Source organism: Aspergillus tubingensis (genome assembly GCF_013340325.1).
Source record: "Aspergillus tubingensis WU-2223L DNA, scaffold_4, whole genome shotgun sequence".
Taxonomy (NCBI): Eukaryota; Fungi; Ascomycota; class Eurotiomycetes; order Eurotiales; family Aspergillaceae; genus Aspergillus; species Aspergillus tubingensis.
The window spans coordinates 1,683,419-1,710,953 of NW_023336278.1; the positions used below are offsets into that span (position 1 = coordinate 1,683,419).

At 48.8% G+C, this 27,535-nt stretch overlaps 8 protein-coding genes across 8 annotated transcripts; 3 read left to right on the top strand and 5 right to left on the bottom strand.

Annotated features, from left to right (window-relative positions):
* Positions 1-570: 570 nt before the first annotated feature.
* Positions 571-2,049, bottom strand: AtWU_03095 (alpha-mannosyltransferase; the record flags this gene model as incomplete). The annotated part of the gene is made up of 1 exon (XM_035498208.1): positions 571-2,049. One exon carries the CDS (start codon positions 2,047-2,049, stop codon positions 571-573), a length of 1,479 nt encoding a protein of 492 aa, XP_035354101.1.
* Positions 2,050-4,757: 2,708 nt separating this feature from the next.
* Positions 4,758-5,390, top strand: AtWU_03096 (WW domain-containing protein; the record flags this gene model as incomplete). Its single annotated transcript, XM_035498209.1, has 2 exons — positions 4,758-4,825; positions 4,913-5,390. The coding sequence occupies 2 exons, from the start codon at positions 4,758-4,760 to the stop codon at positions 5,388-5,390; spliced, it is 546 nt and encodes a 181-aa protein (XP_035354102.1).
* Positions 5,391-6,475: 1,085 nt separating this feature from the next.
* On the bottom strand, positions 6,476-7,804 carry AtWU_03097 (uncharacterized protein; the record flags this gene model as incomplete). Its single annotated transcript, XM_035498210.1, has 4 exons — positions 6,476-6,667; positions 6,726-7,355; positions 7,427-7,675; positions 7,727-7,804. The coding sequence occupies 4 exons, from the start codon at positions 7,802-7,804 to the stop codon at positions 6,476-6,478; spliced, it is 1,149 nt and encodes a 382-aa protein (XP_035354103.1).
* Positions 7,805-8,880: 1,076 nt separating this feature from the next.
* AtWU_03098 (transcription factor domain family protein) lies at positions 8,881-9,610 on the bottom strand (the record flags this gene model as incomplete). Its single annotated transcript, XM_035498211.1, has 2 exons — positions 8,881-9,163; positions 9,273-9,610. The coding sequence occupies 2 exons, from the start codon at positions 9,608-9,610 to the stop codon at positions 8,881-8,883; spliced, it is 621 nt and encodes a 206-aa protein (XP_035354104.1).
* A 1,135-nt stretch (positions 9,611-10,745) lies between these two features.
* AtWU_03099 (aminophospholipid-translocating P4-type ATPase DNF3) lies at positions 10,746-15,755 on the bottom strand (the record flags this gene model as incomplete). The annotated part of the gene is made up of 1 exon (XM_035498212.1): positions 10,746-15,755. The coding sequence occupies one exon, from the start codon at positions 15,753-15,755 to the stop codon at positions 10,746-10,748; it is 5,010 nt and encodes a 1,669-aa protein (XP_035354105.1).
* Positions 15,756-19,476: 3,721 nt separating this feature from the next.
* Positions 19,477-20,999, top strand: AtWU_03100 (NAD(P)/FAD-dependent oxidoreductase; the record flags this gene model as incomplete). The annotated part of the gene is made up of 4 exons (XM_035498213.1): positions 19,477-19,482; positions 19,643-20,036; positions 20,096-20,635; positions 20,695-20,999. 4 exons carry the CDS (start codon positions 19,477-19,479, stop codon positions 20,997-20,999), a joined length of 1,245 nt encoding a protein of 414 aa, XP_035354106.1.
* Positions 21,000-21,890: 891 nt separating this feature from the next.
* On the top strand, positions 21,891-22,512 carry AtWU_03101 (cytochrome P450; the record flags this gene model as incomplete). The annotated part of the gene is made up of 2 exons (XM_035498214.1): positions 21,891-22,013; positions 22,069-22,512. 2 exons carry the CDS (start codon positions 21,891-21,893, stop codon positions 22,510-22,512), a joined length of 567 nt encoding a protein of 188 aa, XP_035354107.1.
* Positions 22,513-24,130: 1,618 nt separating this feature from the next.
* On the bottom strand, positions 24,131-27,084 carry rfeF (putative transcription factor RfeF; the record flags this gene model as incomplete). The annotated part of the gene is made up of 6 exons (XM_035498215.1): positions 24,131-24,556; positions 24,604-24,671; positions 24,734-25,571; positions 26,468-26,527; positions 26,699-26,854; positions 27,079-27,084. The coding sequence occupies 6 exons, from the start codon at positions 27,082-27,084 to the stop codon at positions 24,131-24,133; spliced, it is 1,554 nt and encodes a 517-aa protein (XP_035354108.1).
* Between the last annotated feature and the right edge of the window lie 451 nt (positions 27,085-27,535).

A 27,535-nucleotide genomic window follows, 5' to 3' on the forward strand; every position in this document is an offset into this window, starting at 1 on the left:
GGTTTATAGTAACTTGTGATTATGTATGGTACAAATTAGTGATTGTGTCATTGTGTCGCATATATACTATTACCTATCACTAGGTAGTATGTAGCATATAGTCGGCTTGGTACTTAGATATATGCCGTAGCACCATTGTAATATATATTACCATTTCAAAATCTAGTAGTAGCTGTCCAGTAAGCCATTCAATAAGCTTACTTAGTAGTCTTGATAGAAGCCAAGCTATAGAATATATAGACAGCATGATCAACTGTAGCGGCCTATCAAATCCACCTCTTGTCAAGATGACCGGTAATTCCTCTTAATTTTTTATGTTAGACGCTCGAAAGAGCATCAGTCATAGTATCTAATAGCAGTATCTATGAAACCTCATGTAAAAGGCACTCTCCAGATTCCGTAAATAAAAAACGGGTTATAAAACAAGTCCACAGTAGTGACCTTATAAGACATCAATTACAAACACCCGAACATATTCCATGCTATATACAACCCATTCACCTCTTGTAACCAGCACAAGACTTCATGGACAACTAGTACTCAGTAGGTACTACTATGCTATTAAACCCCCTAAGCAAGACCCACCCCCTCCATCCCCTCAAAAACCGAACTCCAATAATCCGCCGTCTTGGAACAAATATCATCCCTCCCCTTCCAACTAATGCTCTTACCCTCCAGCGCACACGCCGTCCACAAAATTTCTTTCCAATACGCCTTCTCCGTCTTCTTCCCCCCAAATGCCTCCACCACATCATCCGGCGCCGTCCACGCCCGCGTATACCTCCCTCGCTCATCAACGACAGGCCCGTTATCATGAAACACCGTAGCCGGATTGAATTTGGGGAAGTTGACATGGACAAAGAATGGATGTGGGGATGGTACGGATGCGCCCCGGACGCGCCACTCGCCTTTCTTGGTCAACGCATAATCTTCTATTGGATTGTATTGGACCATTGTGGACCCTGCAAAGCCATCGGGCGTTCCTCTACCCACTGCGCGGATGGGCTCGCTGACTTGGTAGAAGGGCTCGTTGAGGGCGATTGCTGCTGCGATGAAGGTCTCCTTGTCTCCTTCGCCGGCGGCGCCTTGTGAAAGGAGAGGGTAGTAGTGACTGGGGCCGTAGAAGTTGTAGTATGCGGCGAGGAGGAGGGTGCGTGTGTGGGTTCGTTTGGAGAGGAGAAGCTCGCCGGATTCTGTGGATTGGCGAATTGTAGCGGGATTTTGTTGGTGTTGGTGTTGGCGCTGCTTTTTGTTTTTGCCGGGTGCGGTTTCATCCTGTGATACAATCTTGTAGTATAGTGGTGATGTGGTTGGTCGCCAGAAGTCCGGCCAGGTGACTAGACCTTTTGAAATAAAAGGTTCAGATCTAAATAACACTTCCGGGTCCTCAAGAGCAAATGCATCTGCGTCTAGGAAGAGGATCTCCTCGAATGAGGAGAACATCATGGCAAAGACTTTGTATTGATATTTCTCGATGGACCTGCTGTCGGGAATGGCGTCGAGAATCTCGGACAGAACGATACATTGCGCGTTCAGAGAAGGAAGTACAACTTGACACACATAACCATCGTACTCATCCCAGCTGGCGAGGAAGACTTCCATCGGGAGCGTCGAGCCACTTCGGCGAAGCATTCGCAGGGAGATAACGAGGACGGGGAGGTAAGACCCGCCGGCTGTCGAGACAAGGCCGCGAGTGTGTGGTTGGTAGTGTAGGCTCGGTGGAATTTGATCAATCAAGCCGACGAACTTGCTGTGTGAGAGTCTCATGGCGTAGACGTCCTCTTTGGAGAGGCGCAGGAGGTCAGGTAGCGGATCGGTGTTCTTGGGGTCGAATCCCACAGAATCGGCGTTTGCGACTCTTGTTGGAGAATTGGAGTAGGGCTCTGAGGCCATGAGTATAGGGTAAAACTCAGACCAGAATTGTTCATGGCTGGTAGCTCTGTTGGCACTTTGCGATCGTGACGCTGCGAAAGTCCAGGTGAAAACGGCAAGTATTCCTAGTATGATTAGAGCGATCCGTCGCCGATGTTGTGATCGGAGGGCTGCCATTGTAGTGATTTAATGAGAGGCTGGAGAAGTCATGTCTCAGGTGAAGATAAATAAGAATAAGAAAGTCCTGAAAGGTTGCGCATGGCGCAGTCATGACAATGGGTGAATTGACGCAGCGGGGATCATAACGCTTTTCTATTTTCCGCAGTGCCCAGGCAATCACCCAGCGAGTCCAATTAATCTGCGGATGACCCATGCCCGTATGAGTAAAGCACCAGCTCGCAGTTCCTGACGCTAAACATGTTTGCTTGATTGAGATGTGAGTGCTATAAATTGGCAGTGTAGCACTAACGCAGCCGGAACCACAATCTAAGCCAACCGGCGCTTACAGCAACGGACCGTCGCAGAACGGACTCAGTCCGGCACGGACGGCGTAGGGCCGTGTGCGAACCGGCTGATTGACAAGAGTAGTGATCGACCTCGACCACCAATTATTGTGATGTCTTCCAAACAGCCGCAGGGATGTTCTGAGCCCAGCGCGGGCTGAAGCGGCCGTGTGAGGAGACACCCCCCTTTTGAGTAGCACAAGCTGATGTCGGAGTTTTAAGCCCGCGTCACGCAGACCAGACATTCTGCTCAATATTGAGAGTCTGATTGGCGAATATCAAACGAACCTGGATGTCTGCATTAATCAAGAACCGACTAATATTAGAAGTATTGTCATACTCTGTCTCCATGGGCTTAGCCGGCCGGCTTAATGATCTGGATATCATTTCGAGGCCTTTCCCCCGTCATGAGCGACGAACCCTATTCTAGAGCCTGGCCCGAGCGACTACCCACTGTGGAGGCTAGTAATGTCCACACACGGCCTTGTTAACTGCAAACCTAGGACATTCTATAACTTCACACAAAACGAATTCAGGACAGGAGACACACTCAACCTGAGGTGGGGGGCGATCGACAACGGACAAACTCCACTCAACATCAGCCTAGTGCGCCCCGGGGGTCATAATTGATGAGATCGTAGGTGAGCAACGCGAAACCTGAAATGTGACCAACAGCGACTAAGCCAGGCATTCTTGGTTGGCACCCAGTTCACTAAAACAAGTGCTCCTTACAAGATCCTGGAAACTACGATGACATAAGCTTATCAAGAAAGTCTGTATATTTACTACGTATATTCGATATTGTACAGGCACAGTTAGCAGCCTTTTGAATAAAGATTTATGCTAAGACATTTACTGCAGTCAGGCAGGTGTCAGCTGCCCCTCCGCCACCTCTTCTTCCTTGCGTGGTTTCCGACCACCACTTCTTCAGTTCTAAACCACCCGCCTTTTTGAATTCTAGATAGATTGAATACACATACGTTTTTCTCTACGTCTTGACAATCTTTAATAGCTTATTTTATAGAGATAGATGTTATATAGAATCTATGATATAATGACTTTTCTTATGTAAAATATAATTATGACTAGAAGTACGTACTTCAGGCTCCTGTTTGTCTATATAGTAGATTCCAGACTCTCACACCTAGTGCGCTTGAAGCAGTGAATATTCTGGAGATTGACTGATAGGCTATTTAGTAAAAGACTGGTATCCCGAGCTAACCATCCATTAAAAGCTTAGGTATATTTGAATCAACCAGAGCGCCACATTAACTAGATTGATAGTAGCCCTGACTGGTCTAGGCAAAAAGATATCCTCTATAGACTTTGTTTTATGCCTGGCGAGTCTGCCTTGCTTAGTGATCTTGGTGGGTAACCTATGGGTTCAGAAAAGTAATTTGCCAAGGCGTAGTCGGGAGCGCTCATGGCCTGCTTTCAATTATGCTTCTCAGTGAATGCTGTCTATAGCAGGTCAGAGACTCCCAAGAAGCTAGTATGGTTGGGCAGGAATGTGCAAACACCTTAAGAAGATTAAGCTTAGAGATGCTGGGGCTGGTAAAGTGAGATCATCCTTCTATCTCCTTCTTCCTTTTCTATCCCCCGACCCCGAGAACGGCCTGTGCCACTATGGAACGGTATGATTGGTTATTCGGCCTTTCCACAATCTACTAAGTAAGTTGCTTATCTACGTGCCCAGCCTCCTTTTTAAGTCACGTCCGTTCCCTCTCAGCCATTCGAGTGAGCTGAGAGACCAGGGCCAAGAAAAGGGAGTGGGGTCCAGGCAATCCTAGCGCTACTTCCTATGCTTGTTTTCCAAGATCCAATCGTTTTATTTTTGCTTTTAGCAGAAGGGAGCTTACATAGGTTGGAGGTCTGATCCGAAACAAGGACAAGCGGGGATGCTTCAGCTGAATCTCTTCCCACAAAATTACTGGCGGCGTACAAACGTAGCCTTCATTTCTACTCGAAAGAATGATGAGATAATGAAGATTGTCTGATATCAGACTTAGTGAAAGAGATATCAACAGATTTATGGATATCAGTTGTTAAAATATAACTGCAGGAGCTCCTTCAGTATCGGGATCCCGCTGCGAGGCTGACCCAACTATTTTCTGGTTGGAGTCTCACACTATTGCACTAAAATCCTGAATCTGCCGCTGGGTGCCCGTATGCAGATAGTACCCAAGGGCATGGGAGGGGTTTGGCGAGGTCTAAGTCATGCGTGTGTGGTTGCCTACCATCACGTGGGATTTGCTGATGTAGCTATAGCGCCTCCCTATTTATATTGCATCTATCTACCCCTGTGCCATATTCTGCTTACAATTTGCGGACTGCCATACCTGGTACTACCCCTTGAGCATCATCAATTCGATCAACGTCCATATGCCTCCGCCTACTCCCTCTGTACCCGAGGGTTGGAAAGCCGAATTTGACGATCGGTATCAAGCATGGTAGGTATAAAACTCTTCTCTTCCTTCTTCCTTTGCTACTTCATCTCTGTATGAACAGCCACTGACGGCCCTACTACACTATAATAGGTACTATATCAATATCCATACCAGACAGTCCCACTGGGAACGACCAGACCAGCCAGCCCCGCCTGCTGGACCCGTTCCACCTCCTGCCGGCCCCCCACCCAGTCGTGAGGCTGCTACTACTACTACACGCCATCGACCAGTGGGCCAAGGAGATTCGATTCCAGATGACCATAATCTACCGGAAGTGTACACTCCACAGCCTTCATCACAGTCTGCCTACGCGCCAAACCCAGAACAAGGATACACAAGCTACCAGCAGCCACAATACAGTTACAACGGCTATAATCACAACCTTACTTATTCCCCGTACCCTGCATATCCGAATCAGTATCTCAATCCATACCAAAACACCTATGATCCATCCCAGCCTCCCCACAACCAGAAGCAGAAGAAAAGCTTAGGGAAGAAAGTTGCAGCTGCCCTAGGATTAGGCGGTGGAGGACTAGTCAGCGGAATTCTACTCGGGGAGACTATCTAGTCAAGCACTACAAATACTACAAGATGATTTGGCTAGCCTGCCACTGCCACTGTCCCTGATGTGAGACCTCAGTCTCCCACACCTCATCCTGTGACTGCTATGTTAAAATTATATATTAATAGATAATCAACTGATAAGAGAAATAAAATGGTCTAATTCAGAAAACAAAAATCAAAAATCAAAACAAACAAAAAATATAAAAAACTACAGAGTATAAAATTTTGTAATTACTGGGCAGGTGACTAGATCTGCCTGTGATACTAATGTGATTCATGAAGAGACACTATGCTTATGTCTGATTTGAATTTTAATTCTAGAACATAAGAAACTACTGTATCTGTCCCTAATATAACTATTAAGAGCTTGGTTTTTGACCTGTTTTAAATACTCTGATATTTGACAACACTGATCCCGGTATCCTCTGCAATGATATCGAACTGTCCTGGAATGGCTTGTGAAAGCCGCTTGCGCTATTGGCGAGAGAGGACTGCACGCAGAGTTACAACAAGGCCATAGACAACAAAGAGCGTTGCTTGCATAACACCTAGCCAGACAATACTCGCGCTTCCGCCAAAACGACAAAACAATAGCATCCAGGATAGATAACAGGAAGGGCAGACAGAGACATTAAGAAGGCACAGGGTAACTCTTTCCCATCGCTTCCGCCCATTCAATAGTTCATCGAATGCGAGCGACAAGAGAATCATCTCCCAAAGGCCAATCAGTGGAATAAAGAGAAAGAAGTAACATGAACGACCCGCGCCCAACATGATAAATCCTTCTATGAAAGAACCTTCTCCTATAGCAGCAAAAATAAAAAGTCCCAACATTGGCAATGACATCAGCATGCAATAGACACAGGACATACGTAGAATGCTGCGATATGAGCGCCAGGTGGCATGCCCAGGAAGCCGACTATTTCTGGATGATGCGAGAATAGGGCTGGATCTACCGGAAGCAGGAATCATTGTTTGTCCCGTGGGTACATTTTGCGCGGAGAGCCCGTGGGTCGCATTTCCCGTAGGATGGTATTTTCCTTGCCCTGTGTCTAGTATTAGGACCCTTCTGTGCTGGACTCCCGAACTCTACCCACCAGTATCGGATTGAAATGATTCCACTATCGTTATGAGGGGCCCGGCGAGCAGTAGCATCGCAATAACCTGGCCAAACGTCCAATCGCTCGACCCATTGAGAAATCCAGTCGGCTTCCATGTCATCTGAAGCGCGGCAATCAACCGATAAATACCCCAGGAATAGGCCACAGCTACCCAGAAGATCTGTATTTGATGTCAGATCGCGTTAGAAACAAGCGGGGAATTGGGAAGGACAACTAGCCTCCATGAAGACAGACGCCCATCCATCGACAAGCAGATCCGCCGATAGCTTAGCTGCTAATAATGGATAATAGCAGATCATACATATCAAGCTGGGCGGCTGGGCTGATGCATCTGACCAGTCATGCACGATCCGTAAGCTTGTATATGTCCAGTGTTTGACCCTCGACCTTGCCCTGGTGAAGATATCCACTGAAAGGAATCGATAGAGCTTGACAATGCGCACCACGAATGAAAAGGTTATAAGCAGGACCGAGAATAGCATAGTATAGAAAGCGTGTCCCAATGGCGATCTGATTCGAATATAGCATATTGCAGCATCCCCGTAATTTGGTTCGTCCCCGCCGCCAAAAAAGGCCCAATCATAGTTTGCGGTAAATCCTAGGCCAATCGCCAAGAGAACGCACAATATAGCCATGGCAGCTAGCCGCCATGTACGCTCAGAGGAGTGAAGATAAAGGTGATTGCGCAACGCCGTCAGGCAAGAAAGATGTGTAATGGTAGAGAACCAGGTCAGACCTATGACAACTTGCCAGTAGAATGTTTGTAGACCAGAGCGAAGCTGCGAAAAACCACTGATAAGTATCGAATATCCAGTCAAGAGCTGCATGTCACTGAATGCGATGATACACTATGGTTATGACCCGCGTCAGTAAAGCATGACAGAAGAATAACCATGGAAGCTTAGAGGAGAGGAGAAACCCTGATGAATGCTTCCTCAAAACTGGTATTATTGATGGAAATGCAACCAAATGCACCCAGACAAGCCATTGCTATACGTCTCGAGTCCTCGAGTATAAGTGCGTCCACTGGGTTAGGGTAAAAGGCCCTGGGTACACTGTTCCTTTTGGACCCTTGAAATGGATCATGAGAGGGATCATATGCGACAAAGTAGTATAGTGCAAGAACCACGACCACTATTCCGGCTGTTATGATGTAGCTGAAGACAACCTGTAGGATGCAGATTAGACTAGCCTTGTGCTCTCTTCGGAATAGGCTTACACCGGTGCCTGTGATATCACTGTTGGCGATCCATTCGGGAGATGGGCCTGAACAGTTGTACTTCCAAGATGTGCTCATTCTTTCCGGGGGCCCAAAACAAAAATCTGCAGTTAGGCAACCTTCTAACAAAATTTATCAAGTCAGCAAAGACCTGCTCTGAAGGGAGTTGTCGCTCTTATGAGATGTGATGAAAAGCAAACATATGCATTCCAGCTCCGCCACAGTAAGCCCTCCCCGTGATGTGCTCAAAAAGGTATAAAAAGCCGCGCACTGCCACTGGCCGACATGGTTCAGGGATCTTTCTAACTCATGCCTTCCTCAGTTAGCTTTGACCCCCGAAAAATGCGACCATGCAGCCTCTACCACCCAGGATCCTTTCTGGATACCAACAAGTGAGCAAAAGCTCAGCTTGCGCTCCGCTGTACTTCGCTTGGATGTTTGGGGGGGTTGCCTCATAGCAGTCGAGCTGCGGGTACCATCGCTATGGGCAACAGCTGCAAGAGGTCTCGGCGGGGAAGAAAATACGTATTTCTCGACTAGTAGTAGGGACTGGGAAATATGTGGGACACATACACACATTAACTCATCGTCATCACACTGCGAACAGAACCCGAAGAATATAGCTGGGCCATACCGACAAGGCTCAACACGAGAAAATCAGAGTATCAGATCGGGTTCTTTAGAGACTGTATGCCCAGCGAAGTAAAGGTGCCATTAGTTCAAATAGACTGGCAACTACACTAAATGTTAATGGGTCGCTAGCGAAGCAATGAGCATTACTCACTACTAGATTGTAACACCTCGATTGTGCGGATGTCCAGGCCTTCTAGTTATACGACTCTTCTACTTATTCATCTACCTATCATCAAAAGCCTGCCATATGTCGTATCAACCCCTCGTCTACTAAGAAATTTGACTTCAGTTTGACGTAATTCTCTTTTCATACTACTCCCCTAAACAACCACCTGAGTAACCACCACACCTGCACCAAACCATCAAATCCATACTACCAGTGTGGAAACAAAGATGCAACCATATCCGAAAGAAGAAGCAGCAACCCAACCACCATCCCAGACTACCCCCAAGAGACAAAACCAAACCTTCCTCAAACCAAACCCCACGCACATCATCTATTACCCAATTACTAAATGATATCAATAAATTCTCCTCCTCGCCTCATACAAAAACCCCCCAAAAACATCCGGATCCAAACTGGCCCTCAACCACGCCCAATCCTCCTCATTATCCCTCAAAGCCCTCAAATCATCATCCGTCGCCCCACCACTACTACTCGCCCACAACACCTTGGACAAGAGCATTTCTCGCTCTCGATCCCGATTAACCCCGTTTTGCCAGTTCGGCGCAGGAGTAAACGGATACACGTATTTGAGTTTATTCTTGATCCAGGCTTCGTAGGATAGGATGGGTAGGGGGGTCCTATACCACAGTCATAAATCAGCAATCATCCTCCATTGAACCTACTACTGACTAGTATCAAAGATTGAGTACTGAATAGGTATAAGTATAGGTAAAGTGTATATCTTACAAATACTCCCCCGTCCACTTATAATAAACCACAGGAACATCCTCATCCTCCTCCTTGCTTGCGGTCTGGCCGCAATCAACAAGGAACAGACAGCGGGTGGACTCGATGGGGTACCGCTCGGTGCTGAAGGCGTAGCGGCGGTGCTTGGAGGGGATGAATTCGGTGTGCCAGTGTAGGTGGCAGATGTGGTTGATGAGGAAGGTGTTGCGGTCTTCGTTGGTGTCTCCTGGGAGGAGGTGGATGCGGGTATCGACGAGGATGCGGATGGGAGGGTCGTAGAGGGATTTTTTGGGGTAGGGGGTTGGTAAGGGGTGGGAGAGGTCCATTGGGGAGGACATATTAACTGAAATGTATTAGATGGGGATGGGGATGGTGGTAACGGTTGTATAGCGTAGAGTAAGAGGAAAGGTAGGCATGCTTAGTGGCTATATAATAGTACGTATGCTCTTTGATGAATGGCATGGTAGTTTCCTAGTGTGAGGGTATCGGATTAATGGGAGATACCAAGGGCTTTGGATAGGGAATTGCCATGTTGATGAGTTTGTTGTAATTGACTATCATGTAGGGAGTGATTCATCGTAGGGCACCTCACCGGACGTGAATAGGTGCGTGAAGTTTAGTAGGTTAACCCGTGACTGGCCTGATGATATAGGGATATGATATTTACAAGTATTCATACCTAGCGATATATGTTGCCATGAAGTTTTCATTTAGATATTGATGATATTGATATTGTAGATAAGTGCCCTAGTATCTAGGTATCACCAACAATCGGCAAAATCCTATATGATAAAAGCATCCGCATATGTTGATGTAGATGCCTACACTTTACCCCTCTAATACTTAAACTATCGACCTATGGCAACTATATAAGCATCCCTTAAATCATGGAATGTAGGCTTCTCTGTCTGAATATTAAGTAGTTAATCACATACAAGGATACTCACCAAACAGCACACCCTTACACAGCAACCTTTAGTCACTCCATCATAACTACTAGTCAACTAACCGATACTAGTATGTCGGAGGATCAATTAACTATGCAGCTTATGAATCCCCTCCACTGCATTACTATTCCAACCTAACCTATGCACCCCCGGAGTGCTAAATCCGATATACCCGGGGAAATTGGGGATCCACTCAGGGGAAACTGGAGCGCCCCTCATCCTCGCTTCCGGGTGCTCCGGAGCTGTCAAGCTTAGCCTACTTCTTACAAGCAATGCTCTTTCTTTTCATCTGTTTCACTGCTCCATGTAAACGTTGCGCGTTTGTCCACGTTCATAATCTATTTGCTTTCCATGCATATATACAACCAGTATACACACTGATCAGAAAAATAACAGAGAAGGAGTGACTAGAACTTATCCGGGGTATCCACTCTAAACGCCTGAACGCTCACAAATCAAAGGAGTGAAGGCACTCATACAACAAACAGACACGAAGAAATGCTTTTTGTTTTTCTTCCATCATCATTCACTTCAAATGACCCTTTCGGATGGCTCCAAATCCCTTCGTAAACAACTCATGAACCTCGACTGACCGGCGCGGGGTCTTGGGCACCTCTTCACCCTCTGGAGGAGTCCTGGTGCCGTATCCGCCCAGTTCAACATCTTCCATCTCAACAGGACCAGAGCCTGTCTTGGTGCCGGTCACCATGACTCTTGGCCGGGCAAGAAGTTCCCGAACCTGTTGCTCGCGCACCTCCATCTCTTCCTCGCGAGCCAGCTCAAAGCTAGATTTCTTCTTGCCGTGATCCCAGCCTTGTTGCAGCTCAGATGCTGCGGCTTCCTCAAACCGTCTTCGAATGTCCAAGTCCTGCTCGTATTCCTGGAAGACGTCCACGTCCGTGGGAAAAAAGAGCGCCCGGACGGAACTCACGGTCATTTCGAACACGATCACTGCGATGACGGTGACGAGCAAAGCTGCCCAAAAAGCGAGGTCGTGGCCTGATGCATAGACAAAGTTGCCCAGAACATGGTAGATCCCGTCACCAGAGCTGGGGTTGTACCGGCGATCGAGGATCAAGTTCCAACAGAACCAACCACCAACGGAGATGATCCACACAACTAAGCACAGATACGTCTTGTTGTGCACCTCGAGGGCCTGTAGCTTGGTGTTGATGACGATCACACAGGCCGTGAACGAGAGCAGACCGGCTGAAAAGATGTCGCTGCCTGTGTGCGTGAACATGACATTTTCAAACAGCCCAAACATGCAGAAATAAATCATCATGGCCTCGCATGCAGCCATGAACGTCCAGCCTAGATACAGCCGAATATTGAACCCGCCGTTGCGCTGCCCTTTGGTATATAACTCTGGGACAGCTAGGAGGGTGGAGGCAGAGAGGTCTTTGGTGAAGATGCCGAGGAAGATGACGGCCAGAGATGTGAAGAGAGTATTAAACATACTCAAACTCCATGACTCATAAATACTGGTGCCAGTGTACCCGTTCCAGCGCTGGTACAGAGCCTGCGTCAGGTAGAACAGCATTTCCTTCCAGAAGGTCCCGAGCGTGTACTTGCACGCCCGGATATAGTTCCACCGACCGTGGACGAGGAGCAACTTCAGCAAGAACCTGAACTGGGCAATCGAGTAGTCCGAGATTCGGGCCGCCTGTAATCCCTCCTTACCAGTAATGCCGATGCCAACGTGAGCTTCCTGGATCATGGCAATATCGTTCGCACCATCACCAATCGCCAGCGTCACGCTACCCTTGACTTGTTGACGGATCGACTTGACCAGGAAAGCTTTCTGCTTAGGACTGGCACGGCAGCAGATAACCGAATCAACTAGCACGGCCAGCCTGAAAAACTGTGCCGCCAGGATTTGGTCTGACTCGATTATGGATAGTGTCTGCCCATCAACTACAACAACCGAATGAGCGACGCCGCCCTTGGTGATGTCGGCTGTCAATTTAACAATTGACTGCTCGACCTCTCCAGTCTCATGATCCAGAATGACAAGGGTCGAGTAATCCTTTACCAGACGGCAGGAGTGACCGATGTTGATGGCGGTCTCTCGCTTGTCGCCAGTCAGCATCCACATCTTAATGTTCGCACGGCGCAGCTTGTCGATCGCCTCGGGAACGCCCTTCTGCAGCTTGTCTTCAATGGCCGTTGCGCCAGTCAACTCGAGCTGTTGCTCGATCTGTTCACCAACCTGTTCGATCTTCTCCTGTCTGTCAACAAGGCTAGTGGAGGCTTCGTGATAGGCAGCCTTCCAGTTGTTGTAGGCAGCTTCGTCAAGGAAACGGTGCCCATACAGGAGCGTACGCAACCCCTCCGTCGCAAAGTCGTTGAGATGCTGGAAGCAGCGCTCGAACACGGCAGCTTCGTTTACAACCAAAGCCTCCTCCACAAGCTCTTCCTCTTCATTTTCGTGAATGGAGCTGCCAGAATCCGACCATGTGCTCGAAGCGCGTCCCAATTGGGCAGAGGGGCGAGGACTGTAATACTCAGGATCGTCCCCTCGCGTCAAGATTCCACCATCGGTCTCCCGATCGCGCAGCCAAACGTCGATGCTTTCTCTCAGAGCCGATACGTGATCGCCGGTAATACTTGATCGCCGACGGGCCATGCTGGGCCGGCCAAAGCTGGTCCGAAGCCCGCTATCCTTACGACTGTGATACTCACTGTTGCGCCTCACCACCTGGGCAGCCTCGGCCGCCTTGCGTTTGCTGGCACGCCTCTCAATCTCCACGGCCTTCTCCTGTGCGAGCTCGGCACGTTTCAGCAATCGCATGAGAATGCTATCAGCGCCCTTGCAGAACACGCAAATGCGCTGATCAGGCATCCGCACCACAACCGACATTCGCTTACGAGCGCTTGAAAACTCGATAACATCCATGATCTGATACACCTCATCACAAGGCTTGTCGTCGGATCCGTTGGGATAGGTCCGGATGGTAAGCGTGTTCGGCTGCCGGTCGCGAACGAGGTAGCCAAGCTCCTGAGCGGCCATAACCAAGGCCAACTCATCGGGCGATGCTGCCTGGAACGAGACATTGCCAAATTCGTCATCTTCCGGGATACAAGTGTGACACAATGCCATGGCCAAGATGAACATCTTGGCCTTGCGGGCAAAGACGGTGTAAGGCTTGCGCTGAATATACTTGATCATATCGGTGGTACGGTTGTTGCGCATAGAGGCCCCACGTCCGTCCAGGCCGTTCGTCATGGACATTGAGGTTCGGGGAGGCTCTCTTCGCGCCTCCGAAACGTTCGACTTGCGGCTGAGCGCCTTCTTTCCTTTTGCGCGGCGTTTCTTATGGATCAACTTCGTATGATCACCGGCCTTGGCCGCCTCTTCGACAAGATCAAAGTCATGGTACCATGCAGTGCCAGCAACACTCATCTTACGGAAGCGCATTGAGTTGTTGGTCAAGGTACCGGTCTTATCCGAAAATACATAGCTGACCTGGCCCAATTCCTCGTTGATGGTGGATGTGCGAGCTTCGATGGGAGTGTCAGTCTCGGGGTCATACATGTCGATGTCGGAATTCAGCAGGAGCATCTGCGCGACCTTGACAATTTCCATACTCACGTATAGCGAGATGGGAATCATCGTATTGAACATGATCAGGAAGGAGGTGAAGATAGGCCCGATGGCTACACTCGCCTGAGTGAGATACCATGCCTTGGGCTCGACTTGCTGATGGAACCAAAACTTGTAAGCGAGAGTGCATCCTACCGACAAGCAAACGACAAGGAGCACGATCAGCATAACAACCCGGTTGACCTTGGCCTGGAGAGAGGGCGACTTGATGCGAGGGTTCTTGTTTGCGTTCATCCGAATCTTACACTCCTCGCCGGTATAGATGACCATGCCATACGCACATTCGGTATTGCGCAGAATACTACCGCGGTACACGATCTCATTGTTGGTCAATGGAAGTTTTTCTTCCGCGGCGATGGTCACATTCCCGTCGAACTTGTAAAGGTCCATGTTGGGGTCCTCAACGGCGAAATGCAAAGCGCTGCTACAGATTCCCTCAACTGTCCCACACACCTTTGCGATAGGCTGAGCAGGCTGTTTATTCTTTAAATTGGTCTCGCCGTCCAGAGCCATGGTTTCGATATAAGCGATACCGTTTGGCCCGTCAGCATGAAGCAGGACCATATCTGCCGGTACAGGTTGATCACGCTCCAATCGGATGACGTCTCCAACTTTGATATCTCTCCACTTCACTGGGACCCAGTCCTGAGACTCGCTTGAAACGGACATGCTGTCGCTAGCGCACATCTGGGGAGGCATACCTGCACCGGGGCGAAGGACAAATGCATAACGGTTATTTTCCTCCTTGTCTAAGCGATAGCGACGCCAGTCATCGAAGCCTTCTTTGCCCATTGAAATAGCAACGAAGATCAGCAGCGGCACGAGTGTGGTAAATGAACCGGTGGTACTCAGACCAGGAATCATCTGTAGGATCGCAACAATAAGGAAATAGAAGTTGGCCAGCTTCGTAAACTGCGCGAACAGTTGGCGGGGAAAGAAACTCCAAAAGCTGTAACGACTGGAACGGATGGAATTTCCGACATAGGGGTTTCCGGTTCTCTCATCGACCAGGGCTTCGGTGCGAGTCGCGTCAAGGTCAATGTGCCGACCGTCTTTGCTGGGCGGAATGTCTTTGATACGAAGGATGGTTTTACGTGCCGTCTCGAGCATGTCCTCCAGACGAAGCATCAGCGTGGCAACGACGGCCCTCCGCTTGAGCCATTTCTCATAGGAGACACTTGTGGAGAGGTGCATGCTGTGTTTGAGGTTATCTGAAGACTCCGAGTAATACGTCGTCGACAGATCCAGGTTTGGATCGGATGCGGAGTTTTGCGTTACTAGAACGTCTTGCTTCTCATCTTCAGTGGACTGGCGCGGCACCTCCTCCGATTTCCGCTCGGAAACATCAGCAGAGGCGCCTTCCTGTGGGCTAACAGCATGGGCTTGACCCAGCTCGATCGTATTCGGAGACGTAACAGCGGACTCAATATTCTTTGCGAAGATCGTCCGTCGCAGCGAATACCCACGATGACGCGATCTCGAACGACCACCAGATTCCGGACTTTGTGGGGAGGGAGGGGACAATGTCGAATTGGGCGACAAAGGCGAGGTTGCGCTATGTCCTGGGGACCTGCCCGATGAAGGCACCTGCAATTGAGCGAGATTTGTGTTGATTGTTAACCCTCTGGACGCGGGCCGTCGGTCGGTGTCCGAACCTCGAACTTGCTCCGGGGCCGGACGCTCCAAGTCGGTCGAAAAACGGACATGATGTTGCGATGATCTTCGGCCAGCATCCGACACGGTTCGAGATGGAGAAAGGGACGGTCGGCCGAGGACTGCACCGCCTTGAGCACGATTTATATCCAAGGACTGGCTCCGTGGCAGTTGCGGTACTGGAGTCGAGCCGCCATTTCCTCCGGTTGTATGTTCCGCCGACGTGCTTTCCTGCGGACCGTGATTGGACTCGGGTACATCATCATGATGGGACATGGCGGGATCGCAAAATGTCCAGAGTGATGTGGGTGCCACAATATCCGTCTCCTTGCGTTTCTATCAATTCACTTCGAATCTCGAGGCAGAAGGTAAATAATCAGATTGCGAATCGGTCGTAGTCGTATCTCCTGTATGACGAAAGCCTTGACTCATTCTTCGAGCCCCAAAAACCAGCCAAAGACAACGGATTCGTTTATGCCAGCATATGAGAGCCCCCCGAAAGTAAATCAGCGATGGATATCGTACAAGCGACTCGCGCAAAGGTAGACTGGAAAAGGAGAAGGTTCGTCACAGCGATAGGGAGGTGAACCAGAGCGAGAGCCAAGACGATGATGGCAGATGGCTGGAAGTGAAACAGGCGGAAACGACTGTGGGGAGCGAGTTCCACCGAGTTAACAGAAGGAACAAGAATGGACAAGAGGGTGGAGAGGGGGATTGGGGGGTAAAGAGGGGAAGGAAAAGGCCACGCGGAGAGTTGAGAAGAGACAAGGATATGGGAAGACGTCAAGAGGAACTTCTTTTTCCGCAGGCGGCGAGCAAAAGAGAAAGAGAGACCAACCACTAAGTGAGTTCAGCTGTCCTGACTCTGTTTTGTTCAGCTGCAGCGAATACGAAATGAGGCAGCCGGAAGCGGTAAGACGGCCGAAATAACAATAGAGCCGCCGCCACTTGACTGCAGCCGGATTTTAATTTTAAATGAAGACTACTTGGATGCAAGCAGGAAAAAGAATGACTGCAAATGCAAGAGCAGAGTAGAGCATAGAAGCGACAAAAAAAAGGAGGAAGAGGAAGAGGGAAAGGGTAAGCTCTTTTGGGAAACGGACTAACTTCAAGTGGGAGAGGAACAAGAACCAGAACCAGAAGAAGAAGAGCCGTCGAGAAGGCGAGCCAGAAGGCAAAAAAGGGAGTCTCGAATGAAGGCCTGAACCCAAAACTGGAACCCGATGGGGAATTTGCGGAGGCACCTTAATTGGCGGCGGGCCACTCATCGGTCGCCGTCGGCTTTGAACGTGGCTTGGGGGCCACGCAAACCATCCATCCTCTCGTTCCAAGTTCTTTTAGGCCTTTTCTGACTGCACTGCCCCTCGTCGATTTCCAGGGTTCATCACCTCCTACAGTAAGTAACATTGCGATCAGATCTTCGGACTTTGTATGTCTTATCTTAAGATCACATTAGTTGATTACTATTGTAACACCCTGTCTTCACATACAGACGCACTGCACACTGTCCGTGGTGTTCTCGGAATAACCTCTCAGTGGCGGAAGAACCCCTGTCACTTAAGACACTTGGTTAATCCCCGCCATTGACAGGGCTTTGATCTGATTGCTTTCCCTACTTATCACGCCACTGGCACTACTCCAGTGTACGTAAGTGTGTGTGGTGGATTCAACGGTCAAGCAGTCAGATTTGCCACATTTCCAATTCTTTTCCATTCAACATCCGCTCTAACCATGGATAAGCAGTTCCTTTGACAGGGTCCCGACCTGCCACTACTGACCGCCTGCCTCTCATAGCTTATCTTATTGCCTGGCACTTTTCTTTAGCTTTCTAATTGATGGTAGCCTATCTATTCTTATCCCATCTACTTCGTATCTCTCACCATGTTTATTTGGCTGCCTGCTGTAGTAACTACCAATAACTTTATAGTCAGTCATGGTGGTGAAGATTGTCAGTTCTATCCTGATAGATATGATCTCGATAGATCCATCAACTACTAATTCCTGTTTTTGGTTGGCACTCTTGTCAACAGTCTTACTGGGGTTCAATGCTAATCAGTCTACCTCACAGCCTTCAAGCGCTCCCTCAATTATCAGACCATCAATCCGTTTATCACGGACTTGGGTATGCAAGGCGGACCAGTGTAATGCTTATATGATCAATATGTTCACCATCAGTGGGACCGCTTAGAGAGTAATAATCGTATTCATTCATGGGTATAGAAAAATGACATGCGATACTCAGAGTGACACTATGGTTCTACTCAACTTGCACATGGAAACCACTCAGAGTGCCTATCAAGTCGTAGTTTGTATATAGCACTTGTATGTTGAGCTCTCGATTACATCAGTATCGATCAAAGAGCTAGTAGAATATTATCAAGAAGAAGTGGCCACAATATACTTTTTAGGAATGCTAGAGCACCTGTCACTCGATAAATCTTCCTCATGGAATGTTCTCAACAGTGTATGGTTTTAGTTCTTCCTGCATCTACGTACTGCAAGTAGATCGGTGTTGCAGCCCAGCCACTTTTGTCAGCACTCCGCGGGGAGGACGTGAGGAGAGATAAAAAAAAAGTTTGATATATATGATGTATTGAAATCATAGATATGACAATCGTATGCATGAGATAATCATGCGAATATGATTCGATTGATTGGTTGATTCACTTTCCCTTCCATCCGTATCATCCCAGGGACCTCGGAATATAGAAAGAATGACCTGTGAGGAAGTACACAACGACTACGCTAATGCTCTAAGTCGGGGCATTTATTCCTCGGCTTTTTACATTATTTGCATGTATTCGCTCACCGTCATGTTCATGCACGCGTGAAAAGAAAGTAAGTAACTGAGAACCAGACAGCTGAAGACAGTAGTAACCCCTCTGCCCCACTCCCCCCAACAAGTCCATCATGTTGCACGAAACACTCCTGACCGCTTCCTGATTAAATAATAGATGTGCCTCATAGTAACTCGTGATGTCTAGGTAGTACTAAACGCAAGGCATCTACATTCCCGAAAAACCTATAGGGGACATGATAGGCATCATCAAACTATCGAATCGCGACAAAGTAGACCCCGTAGACAGAATAGATGGACAAAGACATTAATTTTTGTTACAGATTTCTCCCTGAAGAAACTAGAGAATCATGAATCGCATTCATAGATCAACCTACTGCCAGCTATTGAGGTCACAAAGTAGTACTACTACTAAGCATATATAGCGTAATTCTACCATAAGACAGCCTTTACTAATACTACTAACTACTAGTACTCCAACTACGTAATTTCAACAATAACATTTTATATTTGGCTTGTCTACCGACACATGTAGTACCTATAAATATCATTAACCATACAACCATACCATTCACTAGTTCCTCGATCCTTTACAAGCAACCTTGTATAGCATAGAGATGCCCGAATATACCATGACTAATGCCTATTGCAAGTGTTAAAAGACTAGTGACCCTTACATCTACCTTGCAGGAAAGGAAAGGTTAAGCTGCAAAGAAAGTGCTCATGGTAGTGCAATTCAATCAAGGTTCATGTATAATAGACCACATATCGCTGCATGATATAATCCCTCAGCTTATCTCCGCAAGATCGGTTACCGGTTTTTGATTTACTAGGATTCATCTTAATCTCACTACGCCTCATAGTCTTCTAGTATCCTAATCCTGCTGGTATACTTGACCTGGCAGCCAATACTATGTCTATACCAGCGGAATGCACGGTTCTCGTGATCGGCGGTGGCCCAGGAGGATCATATGCCGCATCTGTGCTTGCCAGAGAAGGAATTGATACCGTATTATTGGAAGCCGATGTTTTCCCGAGGTCAATTGAGATTCAGCTCTCTAAAACTCCCCTTTCACTTTGAAGGCCTACTTCTGACTGTCTGGTCGTAGATACCACATTGGAGAAAGTATGCTGCCATCCTTGAGGCATTTCTTAGAATTCAACGGTGCATTGCCTGAATTTGAAGCTCATGGATTCAACATGAAGGTAAGTCTATGTCGCTTAATGGAAATCTTTAGCGACTAGTTGATTCCTGTATAGAAGGGGGCAGCGTTTAAGTTCAACAGCAAGCCACCAGGATGCATGTTGTTATACCACCCCCGACAAGGCGCTTTTTAAAGGGCAATTAGATACCGATTTTCTCAAGGCCGGAGGCCCGCAGAACTACACTTGGAATGTGTTACGATCCGAGGCAGACAGCATACTGTTCCGTTATGCCGGAAAGTGCGGTTGCAAAACTTTTGATGGCGTGAAGGTCACTTCCTTAGAGTTTCAAGCGACTGAGCCGTCAGTAAACGGCAGCGTTCGCGCTCCCGAGTCTGCATCTTGGACACGAAGAGACAGAAGCACCGGGAGCATTCGGTTTGAATATCTGGTGGACGCAAGTGGGCGAGCCGGATTAATGAGCACGAAGTATTTGAAGAATCGACGGTACAACGAAGGGCTGAAAAACACGGCCACATGGGGCTACTTCAAAAAAGCTGCAACATATGGTGTAGGCACCTCTATGGAAGGCTCTCCCTACTTCAGTCGTCTCGAAGGTAGTTTATCTGCTTCTATTAGACCAGCCCAAGCAAACAGAGACTAATCAATGCTGCAGACGCTTCCGGCTGGACCTGGGCGATTCCCCTTCACAACGGAACAACCTCCGTTGGTGTTGTTCAACACCAGAACATTGTCAAGGCGAAAAAGCAAGCAAAGGGATCGCCATCATCCAAAGACTACTTTCTAAGCTGTCTGCATGAAGTGTCTGGGATTATGGACCTTATAGAAGGTGCGGAGCTCGTCTCTGAGGTCAGATCCGCGTCGGATTGGTCGTATAATGCGTCCTCTTATGCGGATGCCAACGTGCGCATAATTGGGGACGCTGGGTGCTTCATCGACCCACTCTTCTCATCTGGCGTTCACCTTGCTCTTCTTGGGGCTCTGTCTGCGGCGATCACAATTTGTGCGTCCACGAAGGGCCAGTGCAGCGAGCGGGCTGGCGGTGAGTGGCACTCCAAGAAAGTTCGCGAGGCATACACACGCTTCTTGCTAGTTGTGAGCAGTGCATATGGTCAAATGACCCACAAGGACCGTCCTATACTTAATGAGCTCGGCGAGAACAGCTTTGATCGAGCTTTTGACATATTCCGGCCGAGTAAGCTACCTGACTCCAGTCCTTTATGGGAGGTTCTTAGCTAAGTCTGGACTATCTAGTAATTCAAGGAACAGTTGACGCGAATGAAAAAATTGCCGAGAAAGAGGTTCAGGAGTCCATCGAGTTTTGTGTTCGTGTCCTTCAGAAAATTGATCATGAGCAATTCGGCGTCGACACAGAAAGTGCAAGAGCTGGCCACATGTTCCAACAAGACGAAGTTCAGAATATGAAGCATATTATCATGAACGCAAATGAGACATTCACACTCGACAGCTTCGGGGCCGATGTCATTGATGGAATGACCGCTAACTTAAAAAGAGGGTTTTTGGGCCTGGAAATTGTTGGCGAGACTTGTTCACATTGAGCGCCATTGACATGTACGTCGCTTTGAACGGAAGTGGCACAGGCAACTCCTAAGCTTGGAACAATTGATTAGGAAAGCGCGGCCCTTAGACTTGGCGTCTTTATCAGACTTTAAGGGATCATTGCATTGAATCAATAATGAGTCGATTGACCCCCTTACATCGAGATGCTTCATATCAAATGGGGCCCCCTTCCCGCCCTCTTCACGATGCCCCAGTTGCGGCTATATTGAGAGCCTCGGAACTGAAAGTACGTGACGTTACTCAGAATTCTAGTCTAAAATCTCGGAAGTCTTTCTATTTCCTTTTCCCTTTCGCTTCCCAAATATGATACTTGTTTTGATTGGCGTCCTCACCGTTTCTATACTATTAGTGGGTTGACTATGACCATCCAACTATTACCACGATTCACGCTAACACAATCTAGAAATATTTCTACGAAGGTCTCATAAACCCATTGTCTCACATTCCAGGGCCATATCTCTCCCAATGGACTAGCTTGAAAGTCAGTTACTATTGGTTGGTTGGCAAGAGGGCAACTTATGTAGATGAACTTCACAAACAATATGGTGGGTGTCCTTGTACTACTACCATATACTTTCGAAGTGCAACATCAACGCAAATCTCTAGGCCCTGTCGTCCGTGTCTCCCCCAACGAAGTTGATATATGCGATATTCGTGCGGCAAGAGAAATCTACAATACCAGCAGTCGCTTTTATAAGTCAAATTGGTATAGACTTCTCGTTCCTCCCCTTCTCGAGAACATTATCTCCACCCCCGACCCTCTTATTCATTCTTTCCGTCGACGTCTGCTCGCGCCGCCACTTTCAGATTCATCTTTGACCCGTTTAGAGCCCCGAATCCGGGAAATGATTTATCTTACTCTTGATAAGATGTCCCATGAACTAAAAGTAAAAGGCTCGCTGGACGTGTTCAAGTGGTGGCTATTCATGACGACGGATATCATTGGGGAAATGAGCTTTGGTGAATCCTTTCGTATGTTGGAGAAAGGAGAGGTATGATCTATGATTCCAGCTAGCCCAACTGTATGGACTGATATTAGTCGTTCAGAAAACTCAGTATAGCATTGATCTGGAGCAACTGAGCACAATATCACCTATGCGGACAACATTCCCGTTCTTGATGAAAGCTGGCGCCATGCTTCCTCTGCCTATTTTTACTAAAATGGTACAAGCAAGCTATAGATTGAATGATTATGCACGACAGTCCGTCGCACGCCATAAAGCCTTCATTGCTAAGGATCCGTTAAATGCCAAGCACACCTTATTCACCAAAGTTATCGATGCAGGCGACAAGGGTGGCCTATCAGAACAGGAAATCTGCAACGAGGCTCGCGGATTTATCGGGGCCGGCAGCGACACAACCGCCGTAACCTTGACATACCTCGTGTATGCAGTTTGCAGAGACCGTCGTATCCGCGATAAGCTTGTTTCCGAGCTGATGGAGCAGCTTCCGGAGACTTTCACTGATCGAGACACCCGCAGCTTACCCTAGTTGAATCAGGTTATCAAGGAGACATTGCGACTATACGCAGCCGTTCCGGAAGCATTGCCGAGGACCGTCCCTGAAGAGGGATCTCACCTGGCCGGATTCAACATCCCTGGAGGGACAACGGTATCTGCACAAGCATATAGTATGCATCGGGATCCGAGATTCTTTCCTAATCCACTCAACTTCTACCCGGAACGATGGGCCTCGCCTACCAAGGAGATGGAAGATGCGTCATTACCTTTTGGGGGTGGATCTCGCAGTGAGTATTCATCATTTCACACAATGTGTTAATGTATCGACGCTAACCCATGCAACAAGCTTGTCTTGGAATTCATCTAGCCCGCATGGAACTACGACTTGCCACGGCTCTGTTTTTCCGCGCTTTCCCTGAAGTGAGGATGTCGACTCGCGAAGGGATGTGTGATGATGATATGGAACTGCGCAGCTTTTTCTTAGCTGCACCCAAGGGACATCGGTGTCTTGTTGAAGCATGACTTTTTCTTTCGACCGTTGATTGCGTTCAAATTGCTTCTAGCTTAGTTTTTGTCAGATCATCTTTCAGAAACAATCTATTTCCATCTATAACTATTATAAAACCTTCTCCTCAAGAACTTCATGTTCCCCTTTCCCTCCATAAAACCTAAACCGAAGAAAAAACCCATAGTCTACCAAACCGAACTCACCCCAACCACGGCCCCAACACCCCAGATATGCGTATACCACTCAACAACTCGAAACATAGATATATTCCTTGTTCCTGTCCTCCCCACCCTTGACATACCATACGGTCCATCCAGTTCCCTGGATCCCACGCTACCCTGCACACACACACACACACATCATTTAGGCGGCGGAGGTTATTACCGCGCGGTAACTAAGTAGAAAGTAAGTAAGTATTACTGTCACTACAACACTCGCTCACTACCCATGGGCGATAAATAAAGAAACTTGGTTTGAACAGCTGCCTAGTAGCCTTCCTGTCTGTCTGTCTTGATATCAGCAAACAGGGAAATTATGGCCGTCTGATGGACGATGATCATGATGTATTCATTTAATAGATAGATAGATAGATAAGATGTTTCTTATTTGAGAGGATATGAGAGTTTTCAAGGGCTAGGATAGATACTAGGCAGTCATGTATTGTGCTTCTCGGGGAGGATACGTTACTTGTGGAAGTCATATGCAAGGCGTTCAACGATGTGGGATGCCGGAATGGGTGGGTACTATGCAGCTGACTCAGCGTGTAACGTGATTGGTGCACGTGATGACTGCGGGGCGGGCCTGCTGAGGGATGACGTCGTCGTTGGTAGGGAGATTTTGAAGATCGCGACACTGGTCCATGTCAATCCCATGTCAATCAATAATCGATGAGAGTCAGATAAGTGTGGTCACGGAAGTATCATTATTCCATGGCTCAATTTTGCTTCACAAATAAGCTAATCATGTAACTGGGTCTATCCGTGCCCTTCTCCTAGCCCGCCATGCCAGCCATGTTCTCCCGCCTACGGAATTCTGCTTGCTAACGTCTGAATAAAACAACAATCACTAAGAATAAGAAGAGAGTTCACATTTGCGCCCCTGCCTTGCAATTCCATCTCATAAGACAAGCGAACATGGTCTATCAGTACCTGGGTGGCTGGGGTGCCTGGTAGGGGGAGTAGCCTCGTGGCGCGCCAGAGGACTGTCCATACCCAGGCTGGTTGGGGTGAGGAGAGGGTGCACCATATCCACCACCGTATTGCTGGCCATATCCCGGTGCTGGGGCCTGACCCTGGCTCTGGTAGGGGGGTTGGCCGTATCCCTGGCCATAGCCTGGGTTAGCTCCGTAGCCCTGCTGAGGTTGACCGTAGCTGGGAGCAGGGGGATATCCGGGTTGACTGTAGCCACCACCGTACTGTCCACCCCGGGGCGCTCCTCCGGGAGGCCCAGAGGGAGGCCCAGAGGGAGGTCCAGACGGGGGAGCACCGGCTCCACCAGCTCTGCCAGCGGCCTTCTCGTCTTTGGTATCGTACGAGGAATCAATAGCCCCAAGCATTAATTTAGCACACTAGAATAGTTAATAAATTGCAGTGTGATGTGTGAATTGGAACATACCCAGAGTTCACGAGTCAAGTACACGGGTGGCACAGCGCGTGACATTTCATCCTGTTCAACCTCAAAGTCTGTTGACAACATCAGTAAATCTGTTATGCTCAAAGGGCTCTACTAGCGTAAGTGGACTTACTGGAAGTGCAATCAATCAACGAGCCAATTCTCGGGTCTTCGTCCAGCGAGGCAAGGAAATCCCGAGCCTTGGTGTCATTGCCCACCTGCGAGAATTGGAAAGAAACGGCACCCTGTCCATATTGAGTCCGAGCGACCTCGCTCACGGCGTAGCCGATAGAGCTAGAGACGCTATCAAGAGGCTCTCCGGCGGGTTGTCCATCCGTGATGGTAATGACAAGAACTGGCTTTTGCAGGCGACCTGCTCTGGCCGGGCCGACAACCATGGGATCGAGGACCTTGTTGCGCAAGCTGGTTCCCAGGGGAGTAAGGCCTTGGAAGCGGACGCGCGAAACAAGGCGGCCAACATCCTCTGCGTTGCGGATTCCATCTCCCTGCTCCGCATTGTTCATGAACCGTACCGAGATGCCATCTTCATCGAAAGTAGATGCTGCAGCAGCAACAATTTCAATGATCTGCACCAGCTGCTCCTTTCTGACGCCGCGCTCTTCGAATTCGATGGAGCCGCTGTCATCAACATAGAGGATGACGTCGAACAGAGACAGTTTCATAATGTCCATAGCCACCTCTTGGGGCACACGGAGTTCGTGCATCAGCTTGTTGACCTTTCCTGGGGCCTCGTTGGCCAGCGTCTGAACCAATCGATCCAGTCTCTCTGGGGGCCAGAAGCTCTGGAGTCGTTTCTCCTGGATAGTTCCGATCAAGAGCTGTCTGTAGGCAGCGATCTGCTGGTCGGATGCGCGGGCGGCGGGAGGAGCACCTCCAGGGGCACCGTAAGGCGCTCCCGGTCCACCAGGTCCGCCGGGGTAAGGTGCATTCTGCGGGGGGTAGGAGGGGCCCTAAACCATTGAATCAAATTAGCATGTCGGTCACACCACAGTCAAAGCTAAGCGAATACGCGAGAAACACGACTGCAGATCATTGGCAAACAAATGCGGGTATCTGGGATATAGTATGTACTTGAGAGGCTTGCTGTGGAGGATACTGCGGTCCAGGAGCTCCATAGGGCTGAGTTTGTGGCGGGGGAGGCGGGGGTCTGTTATAGCCCTGCTGTGATTGTCCATATTGTCCGGATGGAGGCTCCCTAGTACCATATTGAGGTGGTTGCGAATAGCCCTGCGGCGGTGGTGCCTGAGACCCATAGGGCGATGGGGAGTAAGCCTGAGGAGCCGGAGATGCCGACGGATAAGCGGGCGCCGCGTAAGATGGTTGAGAGCCTGGATAGGGCGATTGAGAACCCGAATAAGCTGGGTGCGGACCCGGCGATGGTGAGGGAACCGGCTTGTTTGGAGGGGCCGACGAAGGCGCGTAGGCTTGATACTGAGGCTGCTGCTGCTGCTGCTGCTGCGGGGGCGGCGAAGTCGGATATGGGGATTGCTGGGCCGAACCCGGGCGTAGCTGAGGCGGATAGCCGTATTGGTTATAATAAGGTCGCGACATAGTTGAAGATGGCGTCCAGAATTTCCAGCAAAGGGGCGAGGAGGGCAAGAAATAGAAAAGCAGAAGTGTGACACGGGCGCGAAGAGAAAGTTGGAGGGGCAGAAGGGGGCCACAGTGGAGAGGGAGGTGAACCCTGGCTCTCTTTCATTCGATGAGAGTAACTCTCACGATGGAAGGGAGAGGGTGACCCAGCAGTGAGAAGGGGCAGTGCCAACCGAATGAAAGCGAAAATTGGGGGAGAAAATCGAGGAAAGAAAGAAGGCACGAGAAAAGGAAAAAACAAGTTCTAGCTTACCGGACCACCAGATGGCGCAGGGGAGCCTTGATAAGCCTGATACTGGGGTTGTTGCTGTTGCTGTTGGTGGTCGCAAAGAGATGCGTCAGCTTTTTGTGGAAAGTGATAAATTGAAAACGAACTGGGTAAAGACGCCGGGGATAAAATTGAACGGTTCAAAGAAAGGACGGGAGAAGAGGGGCGGAGGGGATCACTAAAGATTTAGTTTTGCCCGGTAGGGCGGGGACTCACAGGATTACCACTAGAAGAAGGATTGTTGCCAGGCTGCAGTGCAGCTGGAGGACCTCCAGCATAGCCTGTCGGAGGTGCGCCTCCATAAACGCCGGGCCTGTTTGCGCTCATGTTGTTGGGTGGTGGGTTTTGACTGCCGGCGATCTTGGATGCAAACTAAAAGAGGACGTGCAGGGTGCAGCGGTTAGTTGGGTGGTATTCGATGCAGCCTGCTCGAGGCTAAATAGTAGTCTTGGGGTAATTATAGTAGTATAGTATGGTCTCAAGAAACAGAAGAAGAAACACAGAAACACCTGAGGTGAAGCGGGGCAGATACGCGGGGCAGAGAAGAAAAACAAAAAGAGCAAGCAAGATGTAAAAGGAATATGTTGGGCACTCACCCCCATCTTTTCGAAGCAGCTGACGTCCAACTACGTAGTCAGTAGGTAGTAGATAGAAGAAGTATAGTCAGGGGGGGAAAACAATAAATCGGGGAGAAATGGAGAAGGGGATAGGATGATGGGTGGAAAAAAGATGGCGTCAGAAGGAAAGCAGAAAACCGACGGCACTACGGCGTCACTGCCACTATAAAAGCACTGCCCGTGAAGAGATCCATCCAAGCAAGAGCTAAAGTGCTAAAACAGCTGGACTGGGACTAGCCGACCTCGGGATGACGACTGGCCCACTCCTTCCTCTTTTCACATAGACCCACTGGTGATTTGTGTCCTGAAGCTATACCCAGCTGCCCCGTTTCCCTCACTTAAGACTTACTTGTTCTATGATGAAAATCGGCAGTTATTGATCGTCGCGATGAATATCGCATAATAGTAACGAATTTTTCTAGTGATCCCGAGGTTT